General features: G+C 34.5%; 1 protein-coding gene and 1 long non-coding RNA gene across 2 annotated transcripts; both read left to right on the plus strand.

Moving 5' to 3' along the window:
- The first annotated feature begins 1545 nt into the window (after positions 1 to 1545).
- On the plus strand, positions 1546 to 15627 carry LOC104107920 (uncharacterized). Its single transcript, XM_009616852.4, has 4 exons — positions 1546 to 2139; positions 6235 to 6403; positions 6494 to 6842; positions 15413 to 15627. The coding sequence occupies exons 2-4, from the start codon at positions 6319 to 6321 to the stop codon at positions 15546 to 15548; spliced, it is 570 nt and encodes a 189-aa protein (XP_009615147.2). The 5' UTR covers positions 1546 to 2139; positions 6235 to 6318; the 3' UTR covers positions 15549 to 15627.
- Positions 15628 to 17018: 1391 nt separating this feature from the next.
- LOC104107921 (uncharacterized) lies at positions 17019 to 21464 on the plus strand. Its single transcript, XR_688895.4, has 2 exons — positions 17019 to 17576; positions 18660 to 21464. It is a non-coding gene; the product is annotated as an uncharacterized lncRNA (long non-coding RNA).
- Positions 21465 to 25751: the final 4287 nt, after the last annotated feature.

Here is a 25751-nt window from a genome sequence, read left to right on the forward strand (position 1 = left end):
CCACTCCTCATGAGGTTTCTCAACTTCAGAAGTATTGTCTCCTTCTTCTGTAGGTAAGGTATCATGTCTTTCAAGCTCTAAGACAAACAATTATTTGGGAAGGTTGCATTTGTGGCCTGCAGTATATTTTTCATCACAAAAATAACATAATCTCTGGGCCCTTTTTGCCTGCATCTCAGCTGGGGAAATAGTCCTCCTATGCCTAGGTACCACAACAGTGTTAGGAGCAGGTAATGTCAGTCGAGGTGTATGACTAACTGCTGGATAGGAAGGAGGTTTAGGGACTTGATTATCATAAGGAATCCTCCTAGCATCAGAGTAACCAACTGAAGTATATTTATGAGCTCTGGCATTAGCAGCTAAAGCGGCCTCAACTAGCCTAGCTAGCCTGCAGGTTTTAGCTAAAGTGTTAGGCTCATGCATCATTATATGATTCACCAGTTCCTCTTTCAAACCACCAAGGAAGCAAGAGATAGCTTGCTCAACAGTTAAGTTACATTGAGCTACCAGTCTATCAAAAGCAAATTGAAATTCCCTAACATATCCTGTTTGTTTCAACTGTTTCAACTCTAGCATATGATCAGAGAAATCACCAGTAATTACTTCGTTTAGTTCAGTAATATACTCATCCCAAGAGGGTAACACAGGTACATTCTGACATTTGAGATAGGCTTGATGCCAAGCTAAGGCCTAATCATCGAGGTTCATAGCTACTAGTCTCACTCTCTGATTGAGCGGAGTGTCATCTTCTGCAAAATATTGCTCAATCCTATATAACCAGGTTTTCAAATTTTTTCCATTGAAAGGAGGGAAAATTAGATTATGACCTCAATTTGTGTTACCACAATAAGGATTAGGACCTAAGATACCTTGCCCTGATTGTAATACCTTATCCCTAGCAGTCGAAGTAGAAGCATTGTCCTTTGATTGCTGGCTCAATTTCAAACTATCAAAGGAATATTTTAGAGAACTTACCATATGGAGCAGCTCAACATGGCGTTTATCCAAGTCATCCCAGAGTTCCTATCGTGTTTGAGCCATTTCTGCCCTTAGATCTAGCTGTTGAGCTGCTAGATCTTCATATTGCTCCTGCAAATCCATGGGTTGATTGCTAGTTACTACATCGACAGTTATACGTGGTCCCATCGTCTATCGAGATCTGATACCAATTGATACCTAATTGAGGTATCACTTCATTAGAAGAGTGAACTAGTAACAGAAATGAGACAAGAACAGAAGAGTTGGTCGAGGAGGAAGCAGAATATAGAGAGAAGAAGAGGAGAAAGAGAGGAGTCCAATTAATATATCAATCTCGATGCCTTTATATTTTGTGTATCTCCTATTAATAAGATTGTAATGAAGCTAAAATGCTTAAATAAAAAGAAAAGGAAATACAAACATGCTAAGCGTGTGACACAAACAATAACTACTTTTCCCACCAAAACACGTGCAACTAATTTTCGAAAGCTAATGGCTAATATTTGTATCAAAAACTCATCCAAACTGGCGAGTTCACTCACCTGAGTCTCTATGGTCCCCTCCTCTCATCTCTCCTTCTTTCCACGTCACCCCGAACCTTAACGAACCTCTAACACCGAAGATTCTTCAACCTCACTCATGCGTTTTTGATTTCCTTTAGACAATGGGAGCGGTCGGATTAGGGTGAAACCGAATCCACGCTTTCCATTCATAAAAAAATTATCTTTTAAAAGAAAATCTGAAAAACAGGAATTTTGGGATAATTTCTTGGAAAGGAAGGAGAGAATCTTCGAGGCTTCTATATATTCTACTATTTTCGGTTTCTACAGGGGACGATTCTGGAGAGCAATGAAAAAAGCTAGGGTTTAAAAAACAATATTCCTCTTTTAGATTTTAGAAAATCGAAAAAAAAATACAAGAAAAATACACCTCTGTTTATTCTATTTGATTTCGGTTTTTTACTTTCAAAAAATGGAGTTTGATTGAATTTGAGGGTGGTTTGAGTCCGTTGCATATTGAAGCTGCCGTTCGATATTGGTTCATGATTCCCGTCCGCAATTCCGGTGCGGGTTAGTTGCTGTCATTCCTTGCCGAGTTTTGAAGCCAAGTTTGTAATTGTTGATTTCGTCTGCTCTTATTAAAGAAATTTTGTTTAAACAGGTTCACTTCTTTACTCCACTACTTATTTTAATTTTTGCGGTTATGAAAAGCTTAAGAAGAGCCGTTTAAGGATGGGTAGGATTTGGGAGTATAAATTGTTTAGGTAAATGATTGATTTCCATAAATTGTTTAGGTAAAAGAAATCAAGTGAAATGTCCTTCTTTCGGTTTGTTCCCTTAACATCAGTTAGTGATGCTTTAGTAGATGTTCTGTCAACAAACGAATTTGGACTTGAAAAATAGTTTTGTTCCTTAAATGGTGATTCCTAGACTTTTCTTTTTGCCTGTTTAAATTGGAGTTCACAACTGATTTTTCATAGTCTTTTTAGAGTTTTCTTAAGTGAAAGAAAGAATGGGAATGGTGGAAATTATTTATTATTTAAAGACTTACGTGCTCCTCTTTGGATTCACTGTTTAATTAAACATCTTGAAGCATGTTTTAACAATTATTTGAGCTAAGGTTATCTTATAAGTTTTTCTTTTTAGCATTAAAATAATGTCCCGATTTGAATGAGTTGAGTGCTCAAATTAAATTCCCAGCATGTTGTTTTCATTTCTCTTTAGTTATTTAGAGTTCTTTCTATTGTGATTGATTAAAGGTTTTCGTTAGCCCTTTTCGAATTCTTTATTAACTCCAATTTGGGGGTGAAATAAAAAAAAGAATTGCTTTCTCATAATATCAGTTTCTTCTAAAGATTAAGCCAAAGTTGTAAGTTAGAGTAAACTTTAAGAACGGATAGAATTTGACCAAGGCATGGGGTGATGTAGGACATCCTTAAACGGCTGTTCGGATAACTTCAGTTTCTTTACTTTACTATTCTTAGCTCTTCTTTGTAATTTTATCTTTCTTTTGTTGGTTTGGATGCTCACTGGGTTGTATGTTCATCTTATCTAGATTTGTTATGACTGTTTGAATGTTGGATATAGCTATGGGCCATGGGATTTGGGACTTAAACAGAATTAAAAAGGAAATGAGCATTGATAAGACTTTTCTTATTTAGTTCTACTTTATTTTTATTTTTACTTTGTCCGCTAGTAGCATGTTGAGGCTGACCACACTTGGGTAGGCAAGCCTAAGACATTTTTGTTTTTTGGAGGCGAGAGGTTGTCCCTTTTAGTTAATTATGTTATCCGGGGAATCCCCGAAAAATCTGTAAAATATTTTACCCAAAGGAATGCCCCACAGTAGTATATAGTTGGAGGCCATGACGAACATAGTGGAAGAAGCATAGTATAGATTAGTTTAGGACCTTTAATATATTTTTTCTTTCTTTTTTCCCCCTTCCTTTGCCTTTATTTAGGTGGGACAACCTCGAACTTCCTTGTGTGTTTATTTTTTATTCTTATTTGTTTTATCTCAATTTGAGTATTCATTAAAGCCAATTGGATCAAGTACTAGTTATAGGACTTGGCGAATGCCTAATACATTCTTCTTGAGTCAAATGAACCCCCTTACTTAGAATTTTTGGTGCAGATTATGTTTTAAAGTCAAAATATATTTTAAAGGTAAATAATTTTTTTTTTTAAAAAACGTTGACTTGATACACCGAAACCAAATGTCAAGTGACGACTCTGAAAATACTTTGAAATACAAATTTTGTCACTTTGAATTGAAAAACTTTTTGAACTTTAAAAAATTAATTTATTATCTTAAATGAGTTAAGGTGAAAAAAAGAGGTGTGACACACTCAAAGGTTGTGAACCATAAAATGTAATCTATGATTTAAAGCTGAAAGAAAATAAAAAGATATTTCCCACGAATATCAAAACGCTTGAATCTAAAATTTATCTTTTGCATAGAAACTGAAACATTTGTTTTTGAAATTTTAATTTATCAAATCTATAAAATAAAAAAAAGGAAAAGGAGGAAACTCCATAAGCATAGATACCCATGCCACAAAAAAAAGAAGAAATAGAGAAGGAAGAAGGAGAAGAAGAAGAAGAAATAGAAGGCGCTATATATATAATTTTTACATTGTATAACAGACTATACACTTATGACACCCAAACATACTTGTGATACACTTAATATACACTCTGGATACACAAACACGTTAGGAATATAATGCATGTACTGCCAAATTTAGGATACAATGTATATACTCATTTCAAACGATCTTCACTCACAGAACACCATTACGATTCCGAAGAAGACCTAATAAGTATGAAGTCAAAAACAATAAGTATGAAGTCAAAAACAAAGAGAAAGAAATCCATATATGAAATAAGAAATAGAAAAAGAAAGAAGAATGAAGAAAAAAGAGAAATAGCCGAAGAAAGAAAAATGAAAAAGAAGAAAAGGACAGAGAGAAAGAAAGAGGTGAGTAATTACTACGAGTAAGTGGGTTTTGAAAAATAAAAAAATATTCTTGAAATGGGATGGAAAGGAATAAACTTCGGTTGAAAGGCGTGTATAATAAATAAAAAACTTTTTGGTAAGATGGGACGCTACATATAAAAAAACTATATTGTGATACGAGAGATTATAGGGTTACCGTGCGGAAAGTAGGGCTAATAGAATTTTCTGGTAGCCATACAATGTAGATTTCCTTTTCTTTATCGTGTCGAGGAAGACTTAACCCATTCTTAAATTTTCGATGTTGGGCCTTTATTATATTGTCCACGCTCTAAATGTTTAGTCCTGAGTCATCGAAGGGTGTTGGGAGTCCCAAATTGGTGGTAAAAAGGGATGGATAGTTCTTTTATATGGCTTGGGTGATCTTTATGTCATGAACTAATTTTTAGGATTGAATTAGACTCAAGATTCATTTAATTTCTTTATCAGTATCACTACTTAACGCGAATAATGACCCACCAAACAAAATAAACTTGGATGATTAAAAGAAATTATTGCAATTGCATATGAGATGAAGAGAACTAATAGGAGAAATTAAAGAACAAGAGGCATATACAGAAGAAGATCCTTCTAGATCTGCGGCATTTTCAAAGTCGTAATCTTAGAGAAAATTATTTATGATGTATGGTTATCACTTATCAGAAATGGAAAATGACTTCATATCACTTAAGAAGTGGGAATTTAACTTTCTTTTAACTATTATTTTCATATCATTTGCACATATCAATATTTAAACATTATCATCAATTTTAAATTTTTTAAAAATTCATCATAACACTATTCTATATGGTAACAATATATATAGATATTTGTCAAAAAGTAATTTTCAAATTATCAACTTTTAATCACAAAAGAAATGACATTCGTCTCTTTTCCACCCTTCTCCTTTTCTTTGAAGAGGGGGAGGTTAGTAATCTTGGAATTTGCCTGGCATGATTTTTTGGGAGGTGTTTTAACTTTGGAGCTCTACAACAATTTTAGGGATGTCAATTGCGTAGGGCACGACAGGACATGGCAAGACAAGCTGTGACATGCTAAGCTTTTGGCCCTCCTTGTCATGCCTTATGTAGCATTTTTTCAAGTTTTTGCTCAACCTTGCCTTGCCTTGCCCCGACCTATTAAGCGCTGCCCTGTTTAGACCCTCTTTCATTTTGTAATTTTTTTTTTCATTTTGCAAGATTTCATTGAAGTTTTTATAATTTTTGACTTTTTTAATGAAGCTAAAACTCCTTATATATGTCTGCCCTATCTATTTAAAATTTTGTGAAAAAATGTTTTGACCCGCCCTACCTTGTCTTGCCCCGTTTAAATTTTGCTCCGCCCTGCCCCTTTAACGCCCTGGCCTGCCCTACGTTTGCCCTGCCCCATTGCCATCCCTAATCAATTTTAATCCAAAGACATGAATGCAGCTTTGGAATTCAGAGCCTTTAAATTAAAAGAGATGATATCACATTCACGCACAAAATTTAATATACTCGGATGTATTAATAAAACCTTTAATTAATATATTCTGCATTGTGCTTGACACACAGAGAAAAATACATCTCAAATAACTGCATGGCTGGCGCTGTAAACTAAAAAGAACATTATTACTGTGATTTGCTTCTAATAGTTCACCTGGCCATAGTTCTAGCATTGAGAACAATCGTCGCATAATGCATATATGCGACTACTTGGATTTCTAACTGAATACCAAAAAATATGAAATTGACTGTTTGATTTCCCTTTTATTCCATGCAGTGTAGCAAAAAAAATCAGAATTGCGAATCTTGCGGAACACAAGAACCCGAGAGTAACGAGTTCATATCACCACTAGCAGCCGGGATGAGTGCCAAATTAATGGTAGAAGTCACCTCTGAAGTCTCTCCATCAACTGTGGCCTTAGCCACTGCTGCTCGTCAAACAGGAGGTAAATGTTCGAAATGTATGATTATCTCATTTAAAAGTTTAAGCCGTTAGACAAACTATACTTTTATTTACTTAATTTTATTTTCGACAGGTAAAGTTGTCTGCATTATTCAGGAGCAAAAATTGGACAAGCCGCAGAAAGTGATTGAAGAAACAGGGCTAAATGACATGGTAGAATTCAAGACAGGGGACCCTGTTGATGTCTTGCCTAACTACGAGAACATCGATTTCTCTCTCGTCGATTGCAAGACTAAAAACTACGATAAGTTGATAGAAAAACTCGATGTTAATCCCGAAAGATCAGTTGTAGTCACAAATAATGTAGAAGGGAGAAAAGGGGTTATAGGAAAACTGAAAAAAGTGGAGAATGAGGTTAAAATATTTTCAACTAAGCATCCTATGGGTGAAGGTTTAGAGGTTACTATGATAGAAAGTGTTAAGTTTATAATTTTAATAATGATCAATATCCATAAAGAAGTCTTGATTAATGTTATACATGTGTATGCAGATTCTATAAAATGGGAGATTCAAAGTGGTCTACTTTGATTGTAGGAATGAAGGCAAGGACAAGAAGCTCAAAAAGAAAGTCAATCAACACTGATCGATCTCTCAAGTATGCAAAAATAAGAATGAAGGACTAAAGCAATGGAAAACACAATATAGTGGGAGACAACTGGAAGTGCTGTCTAAAACATGAAGCACTCCTTAAATAAATCAATCTACCCCACCAAATAGAGACAAAATGAAGTGGTGCTTGTTGTCTCTTTCTTTGATACAACATAAAGCACTCATTGAATAAATTAATCTACTCCACCAAATGGAGACAAATTGAAGTGGTGCTCATTTCTTAAGTAAAGCGTGGAGCATCTCGGCAAATATGGAGCATCTCGGCATGGAACAAGAGCACTCCTTGGATTAATTAATCTAGCTCATCATTCTTGAAGGAATCAGAGACATTTCTGGAATCAAATATCAGTAACATACTGTCGGCATCAAAAGACCAATATACAACAATACTCGGCTATAAGAATACTGGAAAACTCAAGGATTGATTCACGCAACCTTCTATACAATTGTCTATCCACCTACAAGTTCTTTGTTCTACTCTTAACAAGCATTGAGATTTATATTTAGTAGATTTACTGTGTACATAAAAGAGTGAAGAGAGACTGAAAAATATTGGAGAGGCAGTGTGTCCTTAGAGGTTGGGTCATTATTCGTTTCTTTGGTGAGCGAGTGAAAACCAAAGAGTCGTAGTTGGTGAGCGTATTAAAACCAACCTTGTAAAAATTGGTGGTGAACGTTGAAAATCACACAAGCTGTATACAATCATATCATAAAGAGATCAAGAGATAACATCCTTGCAACCCAAGGAGACTGGAGTAGGATACCACATTGGTTACGAACCAGTATAAAATTCCTGGTGTCATTTACCTTACTGCTTTCATATGTTATTACAAGCAATTACTGTTTGTTAAGATTAGTATTTGATTGAATCAAAGTACTAACAGTATTGTGCAGTCTATCTCTGCATCGGTCGACTAAGAGCATACCATAGTCGACTAGAATTTTTTAACATGCTACAATTCATCCCCCTCCCCTTGTACTTTCAATTGGTATCAGAGCGGGTCTCACATCTTTATTTTTTGCTTAACAACAAGTGATAAAAGATCCATGGAATGTCATCAAATTACTAAAACCATATCTCAAGAGGATACTCAACAAGAAGGCCACCGTAATTCAATAGTCAATACTATAGCCATTGGAAAGAAAGAATGAAGGTTTATGTTCAACCAATAGATTATCTAGCCTGGCTAGTTATTCAGAATAGACCTAGACCTATTCCGAACAACAGTGATGGAAGGAATCTTGAAAAAGGGACATCCATATTTGACTACACAAGAGAGCAGCTGGATATTATGCAAACAAACGCTAGAGCAATCAACATGCTCTATTGTGCGATTAGTGAAGAAGAATATAAGAATATCTCCACTTGTGAGACTGCTAAAGATATATGGGACAGATTGAAAAATATCCATGGAGACATCAACAAAGTTAAGGAAATCGAATCCAAGTCAGTTCTTGAAGAATTTGAAAACGGTGAAGATCGAGAAGACTTGGCAGTGATACCCAGGGCAAGAAAAAAAGAGAGTAGAAAGAAGCAGAATAAAAAATCTCAATCCATCCAGAATCATCACAAGAGCCACAAGAATGAGGTTCAACAAAAAGAGAATGTATGCTTCTACGAATGTGGTAAATCTGGACATATGAAATTAAAGTATCCTAACCTCAAAAAGAAGAATCGTGGAATCTCAACTTGGAGCGGCGAGGATAAATCTGAGGAAGAAAATGATCCCGAAAGAATGGAGAACCTATGTTTCATGGCAATGGGAGAAATTGACAATGTATGTCCTACTCCTATTACGTATTGCGATAAATCTGATGAATTGTAGGAAAATATTGAATTGGTTCTCAACGACCTTGAGAAAGTACTTAAAGAATATAATAAGTTGAGGAAAGAGAAAAAGAATTGGGATATTCAACTTGAAGAATATAACAAGTTGATACATGAGAAGAAAGATTGGAAAATTCAACTTGAAGAATATAACAAGTTGAGAAATGAAAAGAAAAACTGGGATATTCAGCTTAAAGAATATCAATTGAAGAACAACTTACTTCAAGAAGAAAATTTTGAGCTTCGCAAACAAAAAAGCAACTTGCACAAATCCCCCAGCCACTACTTTGTTAGATCAAAGTCGTCTCCTTGGCTTAACCGCTTTCAGTCGACTAGAAAGGGGTCTACTGGTAAATATCCTACCTTAAACAAGTTGACTGGGGGAAGTTTCAAGTCAACTAATAAGGCAGCTGCAGGTAAACATTTTTCTTCTCATACTACATGTCATTACTATGATAATTTTGGACATAAAGTATTTGCATGCAATTATGCAAAATATTATGGCACATCAAAATATGTTTGGAGAATTAAACAGATATATGCATCTCTAATTACACCAGCTACTAACCCTCAAGGACCCAAAAAGATTTGGGTATCAAAAACAAATTAATTTATTTTGCAGGAATTCTGAGTCCAGCCATAAAAAGGAATAATGATATTTGCATAACGGCTGGTCCAGGAATATGCTTAAAGATGTTTCAAAGTTTACACATACTCTATAAAGGATGAAGGAACCATTACACGTGCTGGTGAAACTTGAGTGACTGGTATCATTAAAGTTTATCCAAGTTTCGTTTGATGAATTATAAAATGATGCGTATCTAGTTATTTTTTTGTGCAATATAATAAGTATATATTGCTTGAGTCAACTAGCTGCATTATTCTATAATTCTATTTGGTGTTATTTTTATCCTTGACTTAGAGATTTTAAATAGCATGAATGTATGTCTTGCATGAACCATGCCATTTGTATCGACATTAGGATAAACAAGCATACATACATTTTTTATGTCGTCATATGGTTAAAATGTTTTTTAAAAAAGGGAGATTTACTTTTGATATTCATTCTCTTGGAAAGAGTATCAATACTTCTTTCAAATTCAAGAAGGTTGTTTAACTTTAAGGTAAATAACTTATGCACATGTGGAGATACTTGACCATTCCTATGACTCAAAAGTTTAGAAGATACATGTGTATGTTTTTATTGATATTTTTGCCTAGGTTATATTCCTAAATAAGAAAATGATGCATTTGATCATAGATGTGAGTTATAGTATTTGTTCGACATTTTTTTTTCATACATAATTTCTCACATATTTGGTTTGGCGCCTGAATTGAATGCAGAATTGAAAGCATCATTTTTGTATAAATTGCTATCATTGGCTTATATGTGCCTTAATATTTTTTTTTTGGATCTTATCTGAGCTACGGGAAGGAAGAAAAATTAATTTTTAGTTATCTTGCTCCCTTTAGTTGTAACTGTCTTGGTAGGACTCTTGGTATATTGCTTATTCATTACTACTTTCAATTTTATGAAATTTAGAATTTTAATTGTAGAGAAATCTCAACATGCGCGATTTCTTCACACTAATACTTTTCTAAGAAAATTGTGAATAATGATGAAGAACTTTCAGTGGATGGCTAGCAATAAACAAGATAACGACACATCCATGCTAGTGGAACTAGACAGACATGAAGAAGCATTAAGCGATGAATGATGGATTCTACCTATGCAAGATCTGCTGAATAAAGTTGAAAAAAAAAATGTAAAAATCTATTATCAAGCAAATGAGCTGCAATCATGGATATCTAACAAGAAGGTTGATTAGATTGGTCATAGGAACATCTATGAATCCATCGGCTACTTTATATGAAGACAAAAACAGTAAGAATGTTGATAAAATAATGTATCGAGGTATGATTGGCTCACTACTCTATCTTTCAGCTAGTCGATCAGATATTATGTTTAGTGTTTGCAAATGTTCTAGATATCATTCATCTCCTAAAGAGTCTCATTTGACTGTTGTTAAACGTATTATCAGATATTTGATAGGGACAGTCGACTATGGCTTATGATATGAAAGTTTGGAAAATTTCAATCTCAAAGGCTTTTTAGATGCAAATTTTGCGGGATATAAACTTAATAGAAAAAGCACAAGTGGAACGTGCCAATTACTTGAAAAATCCCTTATATCCTGGCACAACAAGAAACAAAGTTGTGTGGCCTTATCCACCACAGAGGCTGAATATTTGGCAGCAGGCAACTGCTGCACACAAGTACTTTGGATCATGCATCAACTGTTAGATTATGATTTTTATGTCTTAATTCTGTTCCTACTATGTGTGACAATACTAGTGCAATTTATTTATCAAAAACTATGTGCATCATTCTAGGGCTAAGCATATTGAGATCAAGCATCATTTTATACCCGATCATGTTGCTAAAGAATATATTGTGCTAGAATTTGTGAATACTGAAAAATAATTAGCGGATATTATTACAAAACCTTTTCTTGAGGAAAGATTTTTTTTCCTTCAGAACAAGATTGGCATTTGTACAATTCCTTCATAACAATGTTTAATGTTTCCTATAATTACTTTTATTTATTTCCATATACATTGTAGCCCAAGGTTTCACAACAAGAAGGTTTGTTCCTTCATGGAGAGTTTTGTTAGAATGTTATTTTTAATGTACACATTACAAGTTTGTAAATTATCTCTGTATGGATGTTGAAATATTTTTTTAATGTGTTGAAAATAGTATAACCTTGCTCTCTCGTCTTTCTCTGGAGTTAAACATTTTTGGACCACATTTTTGTGACCAAGACTCGTTATCATTTAAAAGAATTTCATCATTATCATTTGACAATTATTTTTCTCTCCAACTATGCATTTAAGAGCATATTTATCTAATACTAACTAAAAGCATGACAAGCTTTAAGCCTCTGAAAGATGATCGGTTTGGAAATGAGCATGATGGAAAATTAACCTTTATCCTCACATTCCAAATAATGTGAAGCAAAGAGAAAATTAGTAAGTCCACCGATCGAATATAGAATCAAGGTATGACTGACTCTCTATTGCATTTTTATAACAGATATTTTGGTATACCTGATCCTATAGAATATCGGTATAGTGCCACAAAAGATTTTTGGTTGACTTCTAAATTATGTCTTATTGTATGCAAGAACTAATTGAGTTGATCTAGTAGGATATTCTTCGATATAAACCTTGCATGCAACAAAGTGGACAGAAAGACAAATATTGGATTGGAGATCTTTAATATTCTCATGCCATGAAAAAGATAAGTGTAAGGTTCAACTGGCTCATCTAGCCAAGAGTGAATATTTCTCCATGTGAAGCTATTGTAAGCGTGCAGATATTTTCTCACGTTAAGAAAAGAAAAATTGACCTGAATGTCAGATGAATCACTCGTTACTAATGAATTATTATGTGCTTAAAAATGGTTCTAAGACTAGATAAGCAAGATTATATGATTTCTTGTTGAGTGGTGAATCCTTTAGAATATGATTCTCTTATTCATGTGTGAAGGGTAGTTGATTAAAGGAAATAGTCAAATAGTCATTTCATGAAGATCTATTCTACACTAGTAAAAAGAAATTGACTGTCGTGTAATATGAACACATAACCATTTCTTGACTCCTATATGCATTAATACGTTGTAGTCTTTCTAAGGGTCTTAAGCTTTTGTTCAAAATTTTGAGAGTTTAACATTTGAGGTTATCAAAAGGTTCTTAATCTTTTTAATCATCTAGTGATTTTCAAGTAACTCTGTGCGATTACACCTTCTTATATGCTAAATGATGTTTTGGAAAAATCAAGTGTCCCGTGAGTTTCTTTTGCTACACTTCATTCAAATGATTATACTACGCTTTCGACTAAATGAATACTTACTTACATAATTTCTGCAAGATGTTTCCACCCTTTTGATGATGACAAAAGAGGGAGAAAGATATATTGGTATAAAACTTTACTTGCAAAGTTTATAGACAATGTGTATGAAGGCAGGGGGAGCATGACTATGGTATCCTTAGAATAAGGGGGAGCCTTTACCAGCCATGCAAGAATAAGCTCGATATAAACGGAACATTTCAGGGAAGTAACTAGTCTATCTAGCCTATTACTTTAGATGCACTTCAATTAAGTCTTTAATACAATCTTTTATACTTTGTACTCAATGGATTGCCAACTTGTCTCCCTATTTGATATTGTTGGTAACACTGTCTATGAAGAGCATGTGCGCATGTTTTATGCAAATTTTTTGTGAATGATAAATACAATTTAGAAACCATGATCTTAGGAACCCGCTTCATCCTTGATTCTTATCAGTTTATAAACAAAAAGTCTTTGCTACAAAGTTTATAGGATGCAATTTATTTGTGCAACCATCCTGGCCAGAAAATTTTGAAGTATCTTTTGATGAGGCCAAAAATTATTCTGTTTAAAACCCCCCTGATATAGGTCCTAAGAACTTGAAGTTTGAATATCATGTTCTAGCCCATATTATTGCCACCACTTTGTTACCCCGTACTGGTTCTCTAAGTACTTTGCCTCTCATAGATGTATCTGTTCTGTATTGTTTGGTAAATGGTAAAGCTATAAACTGGTTTGCCTGGGTACGTCAATACGTGCTTAATAGTATCAGGGACCTCTTCTACGAGCAACATGCCTTATAGTGTATTAGTTTCTCACATCCTGAATGTCATGAAAGTAGACCTATCTCTCTATGTTTCAAAGATTATCTCCAGCACCTATGTCAAGACTGCCTTTGCCATGATGGAGTATACCTTAATTGAGGAAAATTGGCTTAAATAGGACAAAGCATCAAAAGTCATCCCTACTCAGAGCCGTGTGGGACTTAAATCTAAAGCCAACAAATCCTCTTCTTTAGACAAGCTGATACTGATACAACACATCATTGCTGGTATCAAAGAATTACTAACCTCACCAAGGACATTGATGCCTCTTATGAAAGCTTCTGCACTAAAAGTGATCAACACCCTGAAATATTTCCTTGGAAGGAAATGAATGTGTAGGATGCTTAAGACAATACTTTTTGCTTTGTGTGACAGTTTAATACTATTTCTTTTGGTTGTGTCTGGGGTGAGCATTAGTCGGCTATAACTGCTTAGCTGTGCAAATTTTATGGTTGCTTAGTTAGTATTATTATTATTTTTTTGATTGATGTCAAAGGGGGAGAAGAAAGAAAAAGAGTTGCAGGTAAGCTACAGGTTCTCAAGTGCAGATTCAAATCAACAACCAGCTTAAAGACATAGAGAGCACACTTGAAAAGAAAAGGGAAGTATCCATAAATTAGTCAAACTCTTTTTAGATTATTGTCATCATCAAAAAGGGGGAGATTGTTAAGTTTAGAATTTTAATAATGATCAATATCCATAAAGAAATCTTGACTAATGTTATACATGTGTATGCAGATTCTGTAAAATGGGAGATTTAAAGTGGTCTACTCTGATTGTAGGAATTAAGGCAAGGACAAGAAGCTCAAAAAGAAAGTCAATCAACACTGATCGATCTCTCAAGTATGCAAAAATAAGAATGAAGGACTAAAGCAATGGAAAACACAATATAGTGGGAGACAACTGGAAGTGCTGTCTAAAACATGAAGCACTCCTTAAATAAATCAATCTACCCCACCAAATGGAGACAAAATGAAGTGGTGCTTGTTGTCTCTTTCTTTGATACAACATAAAGCACTCATTGAATAAATTAATCTACTCCACCAAATGGAGACAAATTGAAGTGGTGCTCATTTCTTAAGTAAAGCGTGGAGCATCTCGGCAAATATGGAGCATCTCGGCATGGAACAAGAGCACTCCTTGGATTAATTAATCTAGCCCATCATTCTTGAAGGAATTAGAGACACCTTTCTGAAATCAAATATCAGTAACATACTGTCGGCATCAAAAGACCAATATACAACAATAATCGGCTATAAGAATACTGGAAAACTCAAGGATTGATTCACGCAGCCTTCTACATAATTGTCTATCCAACTACAAGTTTTTTGTTCTACTCTTAACAAGCATTGAAATTTACTTTTAGTAGATTTACTATGTACACAAAAGAGTGAAGAGAGACTGAAAAATATTGGAGAGGCAGTGTGTCCTTAGAGGTTGGGTCATTATTCGTTTCTTTGGTGAGCGAGTGAAATTCAAAGAGTCATTGTTGGTGAGCGTGTTAAAACCAACCTTGTAAACGTTGAAAATCACACAAGTTGTACACAACTCATATCACAAAGAGATCAAGAGATAACATCCTTGCAACCCAAGGAGATTGGAGTAGGATACCACATTGGTTCCGAACCAGTATAAAATTCCTGGTATCATTTACCTTACTACTTTCATATGTTATTACAAGCAATTACTGTTTGTTAAGATTAATATTTGATTGAATTAAAGTACTAACAGTATTGTGCAGTCTGTCTCTGCACCAGTCGACTAAGAGCATACCATAGTCGACTAGAATTTTTTAATAGGCTACAATTCACCCCCTTGTACTTTCGGAAAGAAGTAGATTAGGAACTCATAGTCATGGTCATCAAAGAGGAAAAACAAATAGGGGTAAAGTGAAATTGGGTGCAAAAAGCAAATGGGTGTTTGAAGTTGATGAAAAGAGTGGTGAAGAACATATATATAGGACGAGAAAATGATTGGGAGTTAAAGTTTTTAAGTGAAGAAAAGAGAGGTCTGACAACACCCTTAAGATAAATTTATCGATCAATTGTTGTCAAGTGTTGGACAAGGTGGGTTGCTCTGATGGTAAGCGCCCTCCACTTCCAACCAAGAGGTTGTGAGTTTGAGTCGCCCCAAGAGCAAGGTAGGAGTTCTTGGAGGGAAGGATGCCGAGGGTCTATTGAAAACAACCTCTCTATCCCAGGGTAGAGGTAAGGTCTGCGTACACACTACCCTCCCCATACCCCACTAGTGGGATTATACTGGGTGATGGTTGTTATTGTTGTTGTTGTTGTTGTCGTCGTCAAGTGTGTGTATACAAATAGAGAGCTAATTTTTTCTTTTCTTGTTAGTTGTTTTAGGTTTCATTAACCTCCCTCCCTATCCTTTTTCTTTTTTCCCTCTTCAAATGCATATTGGCTCAGAAATGGGAAGAGAAGGAAAATAAGGGGAGGGGCTTTTCTTGGTTGAATAAAGAATCTATATAAATAAAATAAAAGAAAAAATTGATCAGTGTTTGATTGCACTTTTGAAAACGGATTAACTATAGCTATAATATACAACCGTGGAACCATGATTTCAATCTTATGGTATGGATTTTAGAATGACGACTTTAAATGTTGATGAATGTATTTTAAATTAATAATTGTACATATTTAATAAATTTTAAACACGAAATACACTGTTTAAGCAAAAGCTACTGGGTTCAGTCGAATCGGTAGCTCGGCTTGTGCCTCCGCCATATACTTTCAAAAATCGAAGACAATGAACTAAGGCCAAATTTCTGTGAATGGATTCCTCTTTATGTTAAGATGCTTAAATTTTTAGTATAAATTTATTACTTTTGACACAGGAGGAGTAAAAAGAATAATGCACTCTGAAGTAAAAGGGGAAGAAATTCTGAACCTCACAAGGATGGAATAATATCTACAAAGATCACAAAACTGATTTATCAGACAAAAAATTGATTACCTTAAATTTGTGGATACCTAATTTTTGCACCCCTTTTATCTCCTAAAAAGAGAAGATAATTTTAGAACAATCTTAACTTCGTTGTAATTGATTTTCTCATACTTGTGTGCATTTTTGTTTGCATTTTATTTCATAAAAATATCAAAAAATATTTCTTTTATCTTTTATTTGAGCATTCTAGTTTGCATCTTTAAGTTGTATATACCAAGAAGATTTTCTTTTTAGTTTTGCATTTGTTAGAGTTATGAGAATTGGGCCAATTGAATTTTTATTGACAATGGGCCAAAAATCGGACCAAACCAGTGGCCCAATTGCTTCCAACCCGCCCAGCCATCAGGCCCCAACTAGACGTGCCAAAAATGGCGCTGTTTGGTTAAGTGGCTGAGATTCAATCTCAGCCACCCATTTTGGTCCAATCCTATGTCTAGAAATCAATCCTCCACTCCGGTATTTAAGCCCCCAAAACCCTGCAATTTTACCCCCATTTCCCCTTTTACTCTCCCTTTCTCCTCTCTCCTCACTCTTTGAGCCGCCGCCGCTCCGCCATCCCTCAGCCACTGCCACCACCGTGAGCCGCTGCCGGTGTTGGTACAAACCACCCTATATTTTTACCACTTCTTCCTCTCAACCTCCTCTCCATGAATCCAAGCCTCATATCCTCCAAATCTCCATAGATCTACCCAAATCCGAAGCCCTAGCCTTCTTCTATTTTTGAGTTTCATCAAGGTTGAACCATCTTTACCCTACGATACAAGCATAAACGGGTAGGTCTCTTTGAGGTCTACCCTTTACCCTTAGTTTCATCCTGAAAGTCCATCCACTACCGTCGGACTCCGGCGACCACCACTACCGTCCCACCACCTTCACTACCAGATGACCCGACTGTCCGAAGCCATCTTCTAGACCTAGGCACGTTTTTCTTCAAGATAAAAATGCTAGTTTCAATGGCCGCCTGCCAAGGAAATTACAGTGGCATTTTATCTCAAAGAAAAATGTGCTCGAGTCGGCTGCCTCGTTGCAGAACCGAGCTTATGGTATTCCCTATTCCCTTTTCCTTTTTTTAAAAAAAATTATTTTTTATCTTATCTTCTGTTCTTGCTTTGTATTTTAGTTTTAGCGTAGAATTGAAGTGGTGTCTCGTTTTCTTTTGGTTTGGTTCTTATTCGTTTATGATTTTTGCTTTTAGTTTAATCGTGTGTTAATTTGTTCAAACAACGTAATCTAGCTTTAATTGTATCATTTATTGTACTTTCCGCTCACCTCTGTTAGCTTGCAACTAGTAGCGTAGTTTGATTATATGCTTGATCGTGATAAATCAATTCGAACTAGTTGATGTAATTAGCACTTGTTTCTCTTAAGTTAGCTATTTAGTATAGTTCGTTGACTGATTTAGTTAAGTATTTTGCAAATCATGTTAGTCTTTTTGTGGCTCTTATATGTTCAAATTGGTAAAGTATAGTCTTTTAGTTGTTTGGCTATATGATTTTGAATTGAGCAGAAAGAATGAGGGAAGGGTGATAGAGGATTAATCAGTTAGGTACATAGTAGTTTCTTTCTACTATTTCAATCATGCTAAGAGTACAACTACTCCTTTTGTGTCTGAATTTAGTGTAAAAGATTGTCCTTTCTCCTATTTGGACAGTCCTTGGACAGTTTTTTGGTGAAAAGTAAGTCTTTTGGATAGATTTTTGCTCAACCAAAATCTGTCCAAAGGTGCTTGTTTTTCCTACTTAAAGGGGTCTCCTCTCACTCAATTAGACACTCTCCATCACACTGGAAGACATTCTACACTTAGACATCTCACACTCTAAGCAAAAACACAACTTAGAAGAGAGAAAAAGATCAGTTGAACATAAGAAAACTAAGCTGAAATTTGAGGGCTTTTGAGTGAGTATTCGGAGAACAACAACTGTCCAAAAGAAAGGTTCTTAAGTCAGTTCACTAGTTCTTTCCTTGCTTATTTTGCTGAAATTTCTGGGTTAAGTTTTGGATCATAAGCTGCTGGTCAGTTACTGTTTGTAGGCCTTTTACACAGTTCATTTTGCTGACCTTCAGTTCTTATTGCTGTATTTGCGATTTTCTACAATATAGGTAACTCTTAAAAACTTGTAATGCAGATTTTGTTTAGCAATAACTGAAGATTTGAATCTGTTTAGATTGCTGGGATGCACTTGATTTCATTTTATGAGTTTGTTTAAGTGCTTTAACGTTTTTATGTATGGCTCAAGTATGTGAATATGTAACTGATAGCTTGAAGTTTTTATTCTTCCTTAAATGTTAGTCGAAGCACTCTGTTAATCTCGTTTAGTCACGGAAAAGATCATATACTAGCCATTATTGCTTTGACATGATTTCTTTGTCTAATTCTCGAAAGAGGAGGTGTTTATAAGCATGTACTACTGTTAGGTGTTTCTGGGAGGCTCATGCCATCACTGTTCGGATACTAGAGCTAAACGAAAATTGACCAATGTTCAAGTTAAATTAGTTAGAGTAAGCACGATATAAAAAGAGGTGTTTGAAGGTTAATAGATTTTAGCATAGTTCATTAAGTTCGACTTTTGAGTGTTGGAGTGAACTAATTAGTCAAGTCTATAATCTTAGTAAGTGAATATGCATTTTCTCTTTTAGCAGATGAGTTGGGTGGTTTAGTTTGGGGAGTAACAATTTGTTAAGTAAAAGGAGATCTATCCATGTATTTTAATTTATTAGCCTAAAATTAATATTATTGTGTTTTGCTCGGTGCTAGTTTTTTTTTTAAAGTTTTCTTTAGTTTTGTAGTAAGTATTACTTATCCATTTAAAAGGTAGAGATATGGATCATTTGTTTTTTTTTTAAAGGAAACTATCAATTATGTCCATTTATAAGTAGCTAATTACAACAATTGGCCGATTCATTAAATATTACTAATATTACCAATATTAGCCAATTAGCTATTTGTAACAAAAGAAGGTTAAAGTTTTGCTTTCTTTTGAATGGATTGAGTACATCTTAAGAAAGTTTGAATCTCAATTTTGGGATGATTTGGCGGAGTTTTGAGGTAGTTTGAATTGAAAATGCGAAGTAGAAGATGAAACATGAATTTTTTTTTGTGTATTATATTGTTTATCATTTGTGTATCACATATATATCATATTTGCATCAAATGTTTATCACACGTATATCCATGTATACCTGTGTGTGTGATACATGTGTCGCAAAAGATTTTTTAAATTCGATTTTAACTACAAATTTTGATACCAAATAATCCAAATCACCTCTAATCTTCCTCAATATTTGTATAATGACTCGTCTATATGTTTTCAATGAATTTCAACCATACCCATTGAAAAATGTCATTTTTTGTTTAGTTTTTTTTGAATCTTGTATAAATATATTTTTGTATTTCATCCCCTTGTTTGCTACCTCATCCATGAATTCTTATTCATCTTGCATCTAATATTGCTGATCACGCTTAAAAATATGGAAGGAGATCTTTTGCGTACGATTTTTGGAGAGAAAGAACCTTATTAATTTGGGTTTGCTGTTTTTATGTGTTTGGCTAGTTTAGGTAAGTATATGATTAATGGCTAGATGTTGATAAGTTGAAATTTATTTGAGACATTTATGTAAGATTCCCTTTTTTAAAGAACAATTAACTAGACTAGCAGCCCACTTAGGATATAAACTTTTAATAGCCTCATTTTATTTTTATTACTCGATTTAAACAATTACCACCCCTACTTTTACTTTTTTTTTATCCGATCCCCACTTTCCCCCAAAAAAAACTAGCGCTCACCCCCACCCCCCTCCTTGCTCTGCATCGCCTCCCTCGTTCTTCAAAAAAGTGATGGCTTCTCTTTATTTTTTTTTCTTTCTCTTTCGCCTCTATTTCCCTTTCTCCCATTCACCCATTTCTTCTTTTCTTTTTTCTCGGCCTCAAACCCAATTGCTCTTTCTCTATCTACTGTCAACTGGTTTGCAACTGGATTTTTTTCTTTTTTCTCGATGGTGAGTGCTGAAAATATGCGTTACTACTATTTATGAATTATTACAGCGGATGCATTTTTTTTTTTATTGAAGTAGTGTCGTGTACAGGTGGAGGCTATGGGTCTTATTTTTTTTTTTTTGCATATTAAGCGTATAATTTGGTATAATAAGTGTATAAAATATATATTGATTATCCACGGCTTATGCAGTAATTATACATCAATTCTACACTGCATACTAAGTGTATAATGTGTATAAGCTAGTGTATAATGGATTCAGATTATGATAGATATTGAAGTTTGAGAGAGACTCTAAATCCAATTATTTCTCGTGGGTTTTCAAATTTCATGGTATTTTTGTATGTCATTCTACCCATTTCACCAATGGCAAAGTGATTTTTGTGCTAGAAACACTTGTTTTGTGCGAAAGCCTTATGGAGTGGTGGTGGTTTCTGAAGAATCCTTAAATAACAGAGAATTTTGGGTAGAGTGTTTTGATTGAATTTAAGGTTAAATCAGTAACTATGAGAGATAATAGCTTTGTGGCATTGGCAAGAGTTTTTATTTTGAAATTTGGTTGGTTAATTTTTTTTTTTTTAATTTGGATTTGCTAACGGCAGTTGGAAATATTTACGGCTATTTATAGTGAATCAAAATTTATGGCTAGACGGGTGTAACCAAAAGTATTTGGGCGGCTAATTGTGTTTTTCCCCCTTTTTTAAAGCTAAATCAGACGTGGGCCTCAAAGTATTTGGTTTGTGTTACTAGAATTCAAAAATTGAGAAGAGAGTTGGGCCAATTAAATCTCAGCAGTCTGTTGGCTAATAAAGCCCATATCATGTAAAACTGATTGAGTATTTCAATTGGCCCATTTTTAAGGGAACCATTAGCTGGCCCAAATGATTAACAATCAGGTTTCTTTCAATATCCAATAAAAGTGATCTTTTAATCTTTTTTTGATAACTTATTTATTTTAATTGAACGCTAGGCGCGCTTTAATTCTGGGACTCACTTGAGTCAGGGAGATGTTTTACATTCAATAATCGCATCTCATATCCTATAGCTTTAATTAATTTCTAACTTAATTAATCTCTTGCGAAATTGCGTATTCGCTTGCGTGACTTTTTAATAAATTCTAAAGTTAATTTCCTCAAATGTAATTCTTACAAAAGTAATAATGTGATAATAATCCATTGTCAGCCGTAATTCGCTTGTAAGCGATGATCGAAACAAAACGTGAAAAAAATAATAAATTTTGTTTCGATCATTGCTTGCGTATGGTTATGAGATTTGATTATTTAAAATGTTTTTTTATATTTCTAATAATCAAGAATTAAAACCGGCTAGGTAAAACATGAAAATCAATAAAATAAAGCTTTATCCAAATTAATTCATGTTAATTTTAGTCAATGAAAGCGATCGTGCTAGAACCCTGAGATTTTTTTTCGGTCAACAGAATTTCTTACTCTAACTTTATTTTCGAGACCAATAATAAAAAGAGTCAAATCTTTCTTTGAATGAGGTGACTTGGAATACAAAAAAAAAACGAAAAATTAAATTTCATGTGACGACTCTGAACAATAAAACAATTCCTATTTTAAATTGTCATTTAAATGAAAAAAATTCTTTAACCCACAACAATCAATAACACATAATTTTTAGGGTAAAAAAGAGAGTGACAATACTCGGGGCGGAGATAGAAACTCATAAAAGGGATTAAAATATATTAGGAATTACATCTAGGATTTAAATGTGATCTTAAATAGTTTAAACCAACTTTACTCTGAAACTATAATTTTCTCTTATCTCGTTGGGATTCAATAGTTCAAAATCAATTTTTTTTTATTTTTTTATTATATGCATTATATATAATTTTCCGGCGGAAGAGATTCAATTGAACTCGTTGCCTCCCTTTAGCCTCGCCCTGACTTATACTAACAAGCAACCACTGGTTAATATGATTGATGGCGTGCCACATCATCATGTCCGCCATGTTATCTATGTTCACGTTGTGTACAGTCATGTTATGTTCTTCCATGTGGATTTCTCAAATAAATATCTAACACAAAAATTCTTTTCTATTATGACAACGTCTATCTGATGTTTTTATTACTGAATTTAATACCTCCCTTTTATTTAGCAAGGTGCTTAAAGAATAATATGATGCATTCACACCGCTTTCAGTGGCTCATTTTGTTGTGGTGTAAACTCAAATCGAACAAATTGAAGCAAAAAGAGAGAAGTATGAAATTTAATTAGGTATAGTTTTGGTATAATAATTTAAGAAATTGAAAGTACCAAATTCAAAGTTTTAAAAATTGCACCCAATTGACCAATTAAACACCCCTTAGAAAATGATGGCTTTGCATTTTAAACGTGTTAATTAATTTGCCATTCTCGGCTAATAATACTATGCACTACCAAGCTAGGAGCAGTATTTTAAAAGACATTTTTTGGGTGAGCCCGGAGGAGAACTTTGGGCGAGGCGTATCAAAAATGCACTGAAGCGTGCTGATGGGACGTAAGTACCATGGGCGTACGCCCCAATCTTCTCGGCGTTCGCCTAGGCGTAGACTTCAATGTTCTGGGTGTTCATTTGGAGCGTAAGAAATTTGAGCTAAAATTACGTAAGAAATCCTTTTTTAAAACTTAAATATCTAAACCTTAACTCATAGTAAATTCTCAAACTAAAACTCTCAAAAGTCAATAGTTTTTGAATTTTTTACCCTAATTTCACAGTCTTTTATCTTTGTCATTTACTTAGTAACAAATACACTTTAGACCTTTGTTTGTAAAATGCAAAGCACAAAATAGGTTTTGTCCTCTAATTCTTACTTTGCTTCCATGTTTGCATTTTCCTTCTTTATGCATAATTTCTGATAGAAACTAAGAGTCCACCAAACAGTATAGAGAGCTAGGTTCTCTATTTGTTCTAACAGTAAATAGACAAAAAGTAAAGGACACACGATATTTACGTGAAAAACTCCTTGATCAAGGGATTAAAAACTACGACCTACCCTAGTAGGATTTCAGCTCCACTAAACTGAGCAAACTTCATATTACAACCCATTGCAATCTAAGAATTAAATTTTTAATCCTTCACCTCTTACAATAACTCTATTGCAAGCTCTTTGTAACAACTCTATTACAAAGCAACACACTTTGACTAACTTTAGTCAACACAGCCAAAACAATAATGGTTGAATATTGTCCTCCAAAAGTACTTCTCGAAAGCCGTGTAGGAATACAAGTAAAGAATAAAAGACAAAGAAACAACAAACTTAAGGACTTAAGACATCTTCAGTGTTGGGATCTGGTCCTTGTGTTTGTAGCAACTTTGTTCTTGAATGCACCTGGAGAACAGTGACGGCTAGCACTTGAGAAAATGTGTTTTTCAGATTTGCAAGTGTTAGGTCAAACCTTGTATCATGTTCTATATATATAAGAGAGAATGTGAAAATAGATAGAGACATTACATATTTTGTTTGGGCCTCTAGAAGCAGTGGCTGTGTCACTGCACTACTGTCAGTCTGTATAGTGAGACAATTTTTACAACTGTAGGGTTGACTGTATGACGGCTGGGGAACTGATCACATCTGGTCCCTTATCTGGTTCATTGAGAACATTTGGCTAGACATCAAAATATATCACAATAAGCCCAAAGGAACTAAACACATCTAGTTCTTATCTGGTTCCTCAATAAAGTTAGGCAAATCATTGTCATGACCAAAATCTCACATGTCATGATTGCGCCTATCGTAATACTGGCAAGCCGACAACCACAATAAATCATGCAATTCTTAAAATTTGAAAGCATAACCAAATGAGTTTAAGAGTACAATCTCATAAATACTGATACGAAAATACTATGATCTAATACATATCCTCCCAAAATCTAGGTGTCACTGAGTACATGAGCATCTATACAATAACACGATCTGACTACTAAAACACTGTCTAGGAAGGTAGAACAGTATAAACAAAACAAAAAAATAAAGGAGGAGAGTCAAGGTCTACGGACGCCAAGACAGCTACCTCAAAATTCTCTGAACTAATACCCTCCAGAAATCAGCAACCCCCCTGCCAGTAAATAGACAGAAAGTAAAGGACACACGATATTTACGTGGAAAGCTTCTTGATCAAGGGATTAAAAACTACGACCTACCCTAGTAGGATTTCAACTCCACTAAACTGAGCAAACTTCATATTACAATCCATTGCAATCTAAGAATTAAACTTTTAATCCTTCACCTCTTACAATAACTCTATTGCAAGCTCTTTGTAATAACTCTATTATAAAGCAATACACTTTGACTAGCTCTAGTCAACACAGCCAAAACAACAATGGTTGAATCTTGTCCTACAAAAGTACTTCTCGAAAGCCATGTAGGAATACAAGTAAAGAATAAAAGACAAAGAAACAACAATCTTAAGGACTTAAGACATCTTCAGTGTCGGGATCTGGTCCTTGTATTTGTAGCAGCTTTGTTCTTGAATGGACCTGGAGAATGGTGGCGGCTAGCACTTGAGAGAATATGTTTTTCAGATTTACAAGTGTTAGGACAAACCTTGCATCATGTTCTATATATATGAGAGAGAATGTGAATAGATACAGATAATACATCTTTTGCCTTGGCCTCTAGAAGGAGTGGTTGTGTCGCTGCACTGTCGCCAGTCGGTACAACAAGACAACTTTTACAACTGTAGGGTCAACTGTCCGATGGCTGGGAACTGATCACATCTGGTCCCTTATCTGGTTCCTTGAGAACAAATGGCCAGACATCAGAACATATCACAACAAGCCCAAAGAAATTGAACGTATATGATTCCTATCTGTTTCCTCAATAAAGTTTGGCAAATTATCAAAACCTAAAATATCATAACTTATTAATTTCTCCTGTTTTGATGATGACAAACTCAAAATTGATATCCCCCCGAGAACGAGATTTTCGCATGTTCCCCTATGGATGAGGCCTAAAATCAACATGTTAATTGTTCCTCCTACGAAGCATAACATACTGTATCCCTGTCACAATTCAGCATAATCAACATGATCTTCCCCTTTTTGGCATCATCGAAAAAAATAATAGAATTAGCACAAGTAAAAAAAAGTTCAGCAATATTAACAACCAAAATGCCAAAGTCATTAAACAATAAGATCAAAAGAGAACATGAGTTGGATGTGATTGAAAAGGGGTTACGATAGGGATCACCGGGCAGGAGAAAAAGGATTAAGGAGCAAAA

Source organism: Nicotiana tomentosiformis, chromosome 8, assembly GCF_000390325.3.
Source record: "Nicotiana tomentosiformis chromosome 8, ASM39032v3, whole genome shotgun sequence".
Lineage (NCBI taxonomy): Eukaryota > Viridiplantae > Streptophyta > Magnoliopsida > Solanales > Solanaceae > Nicotiana > Nicotiana tomentosiformis.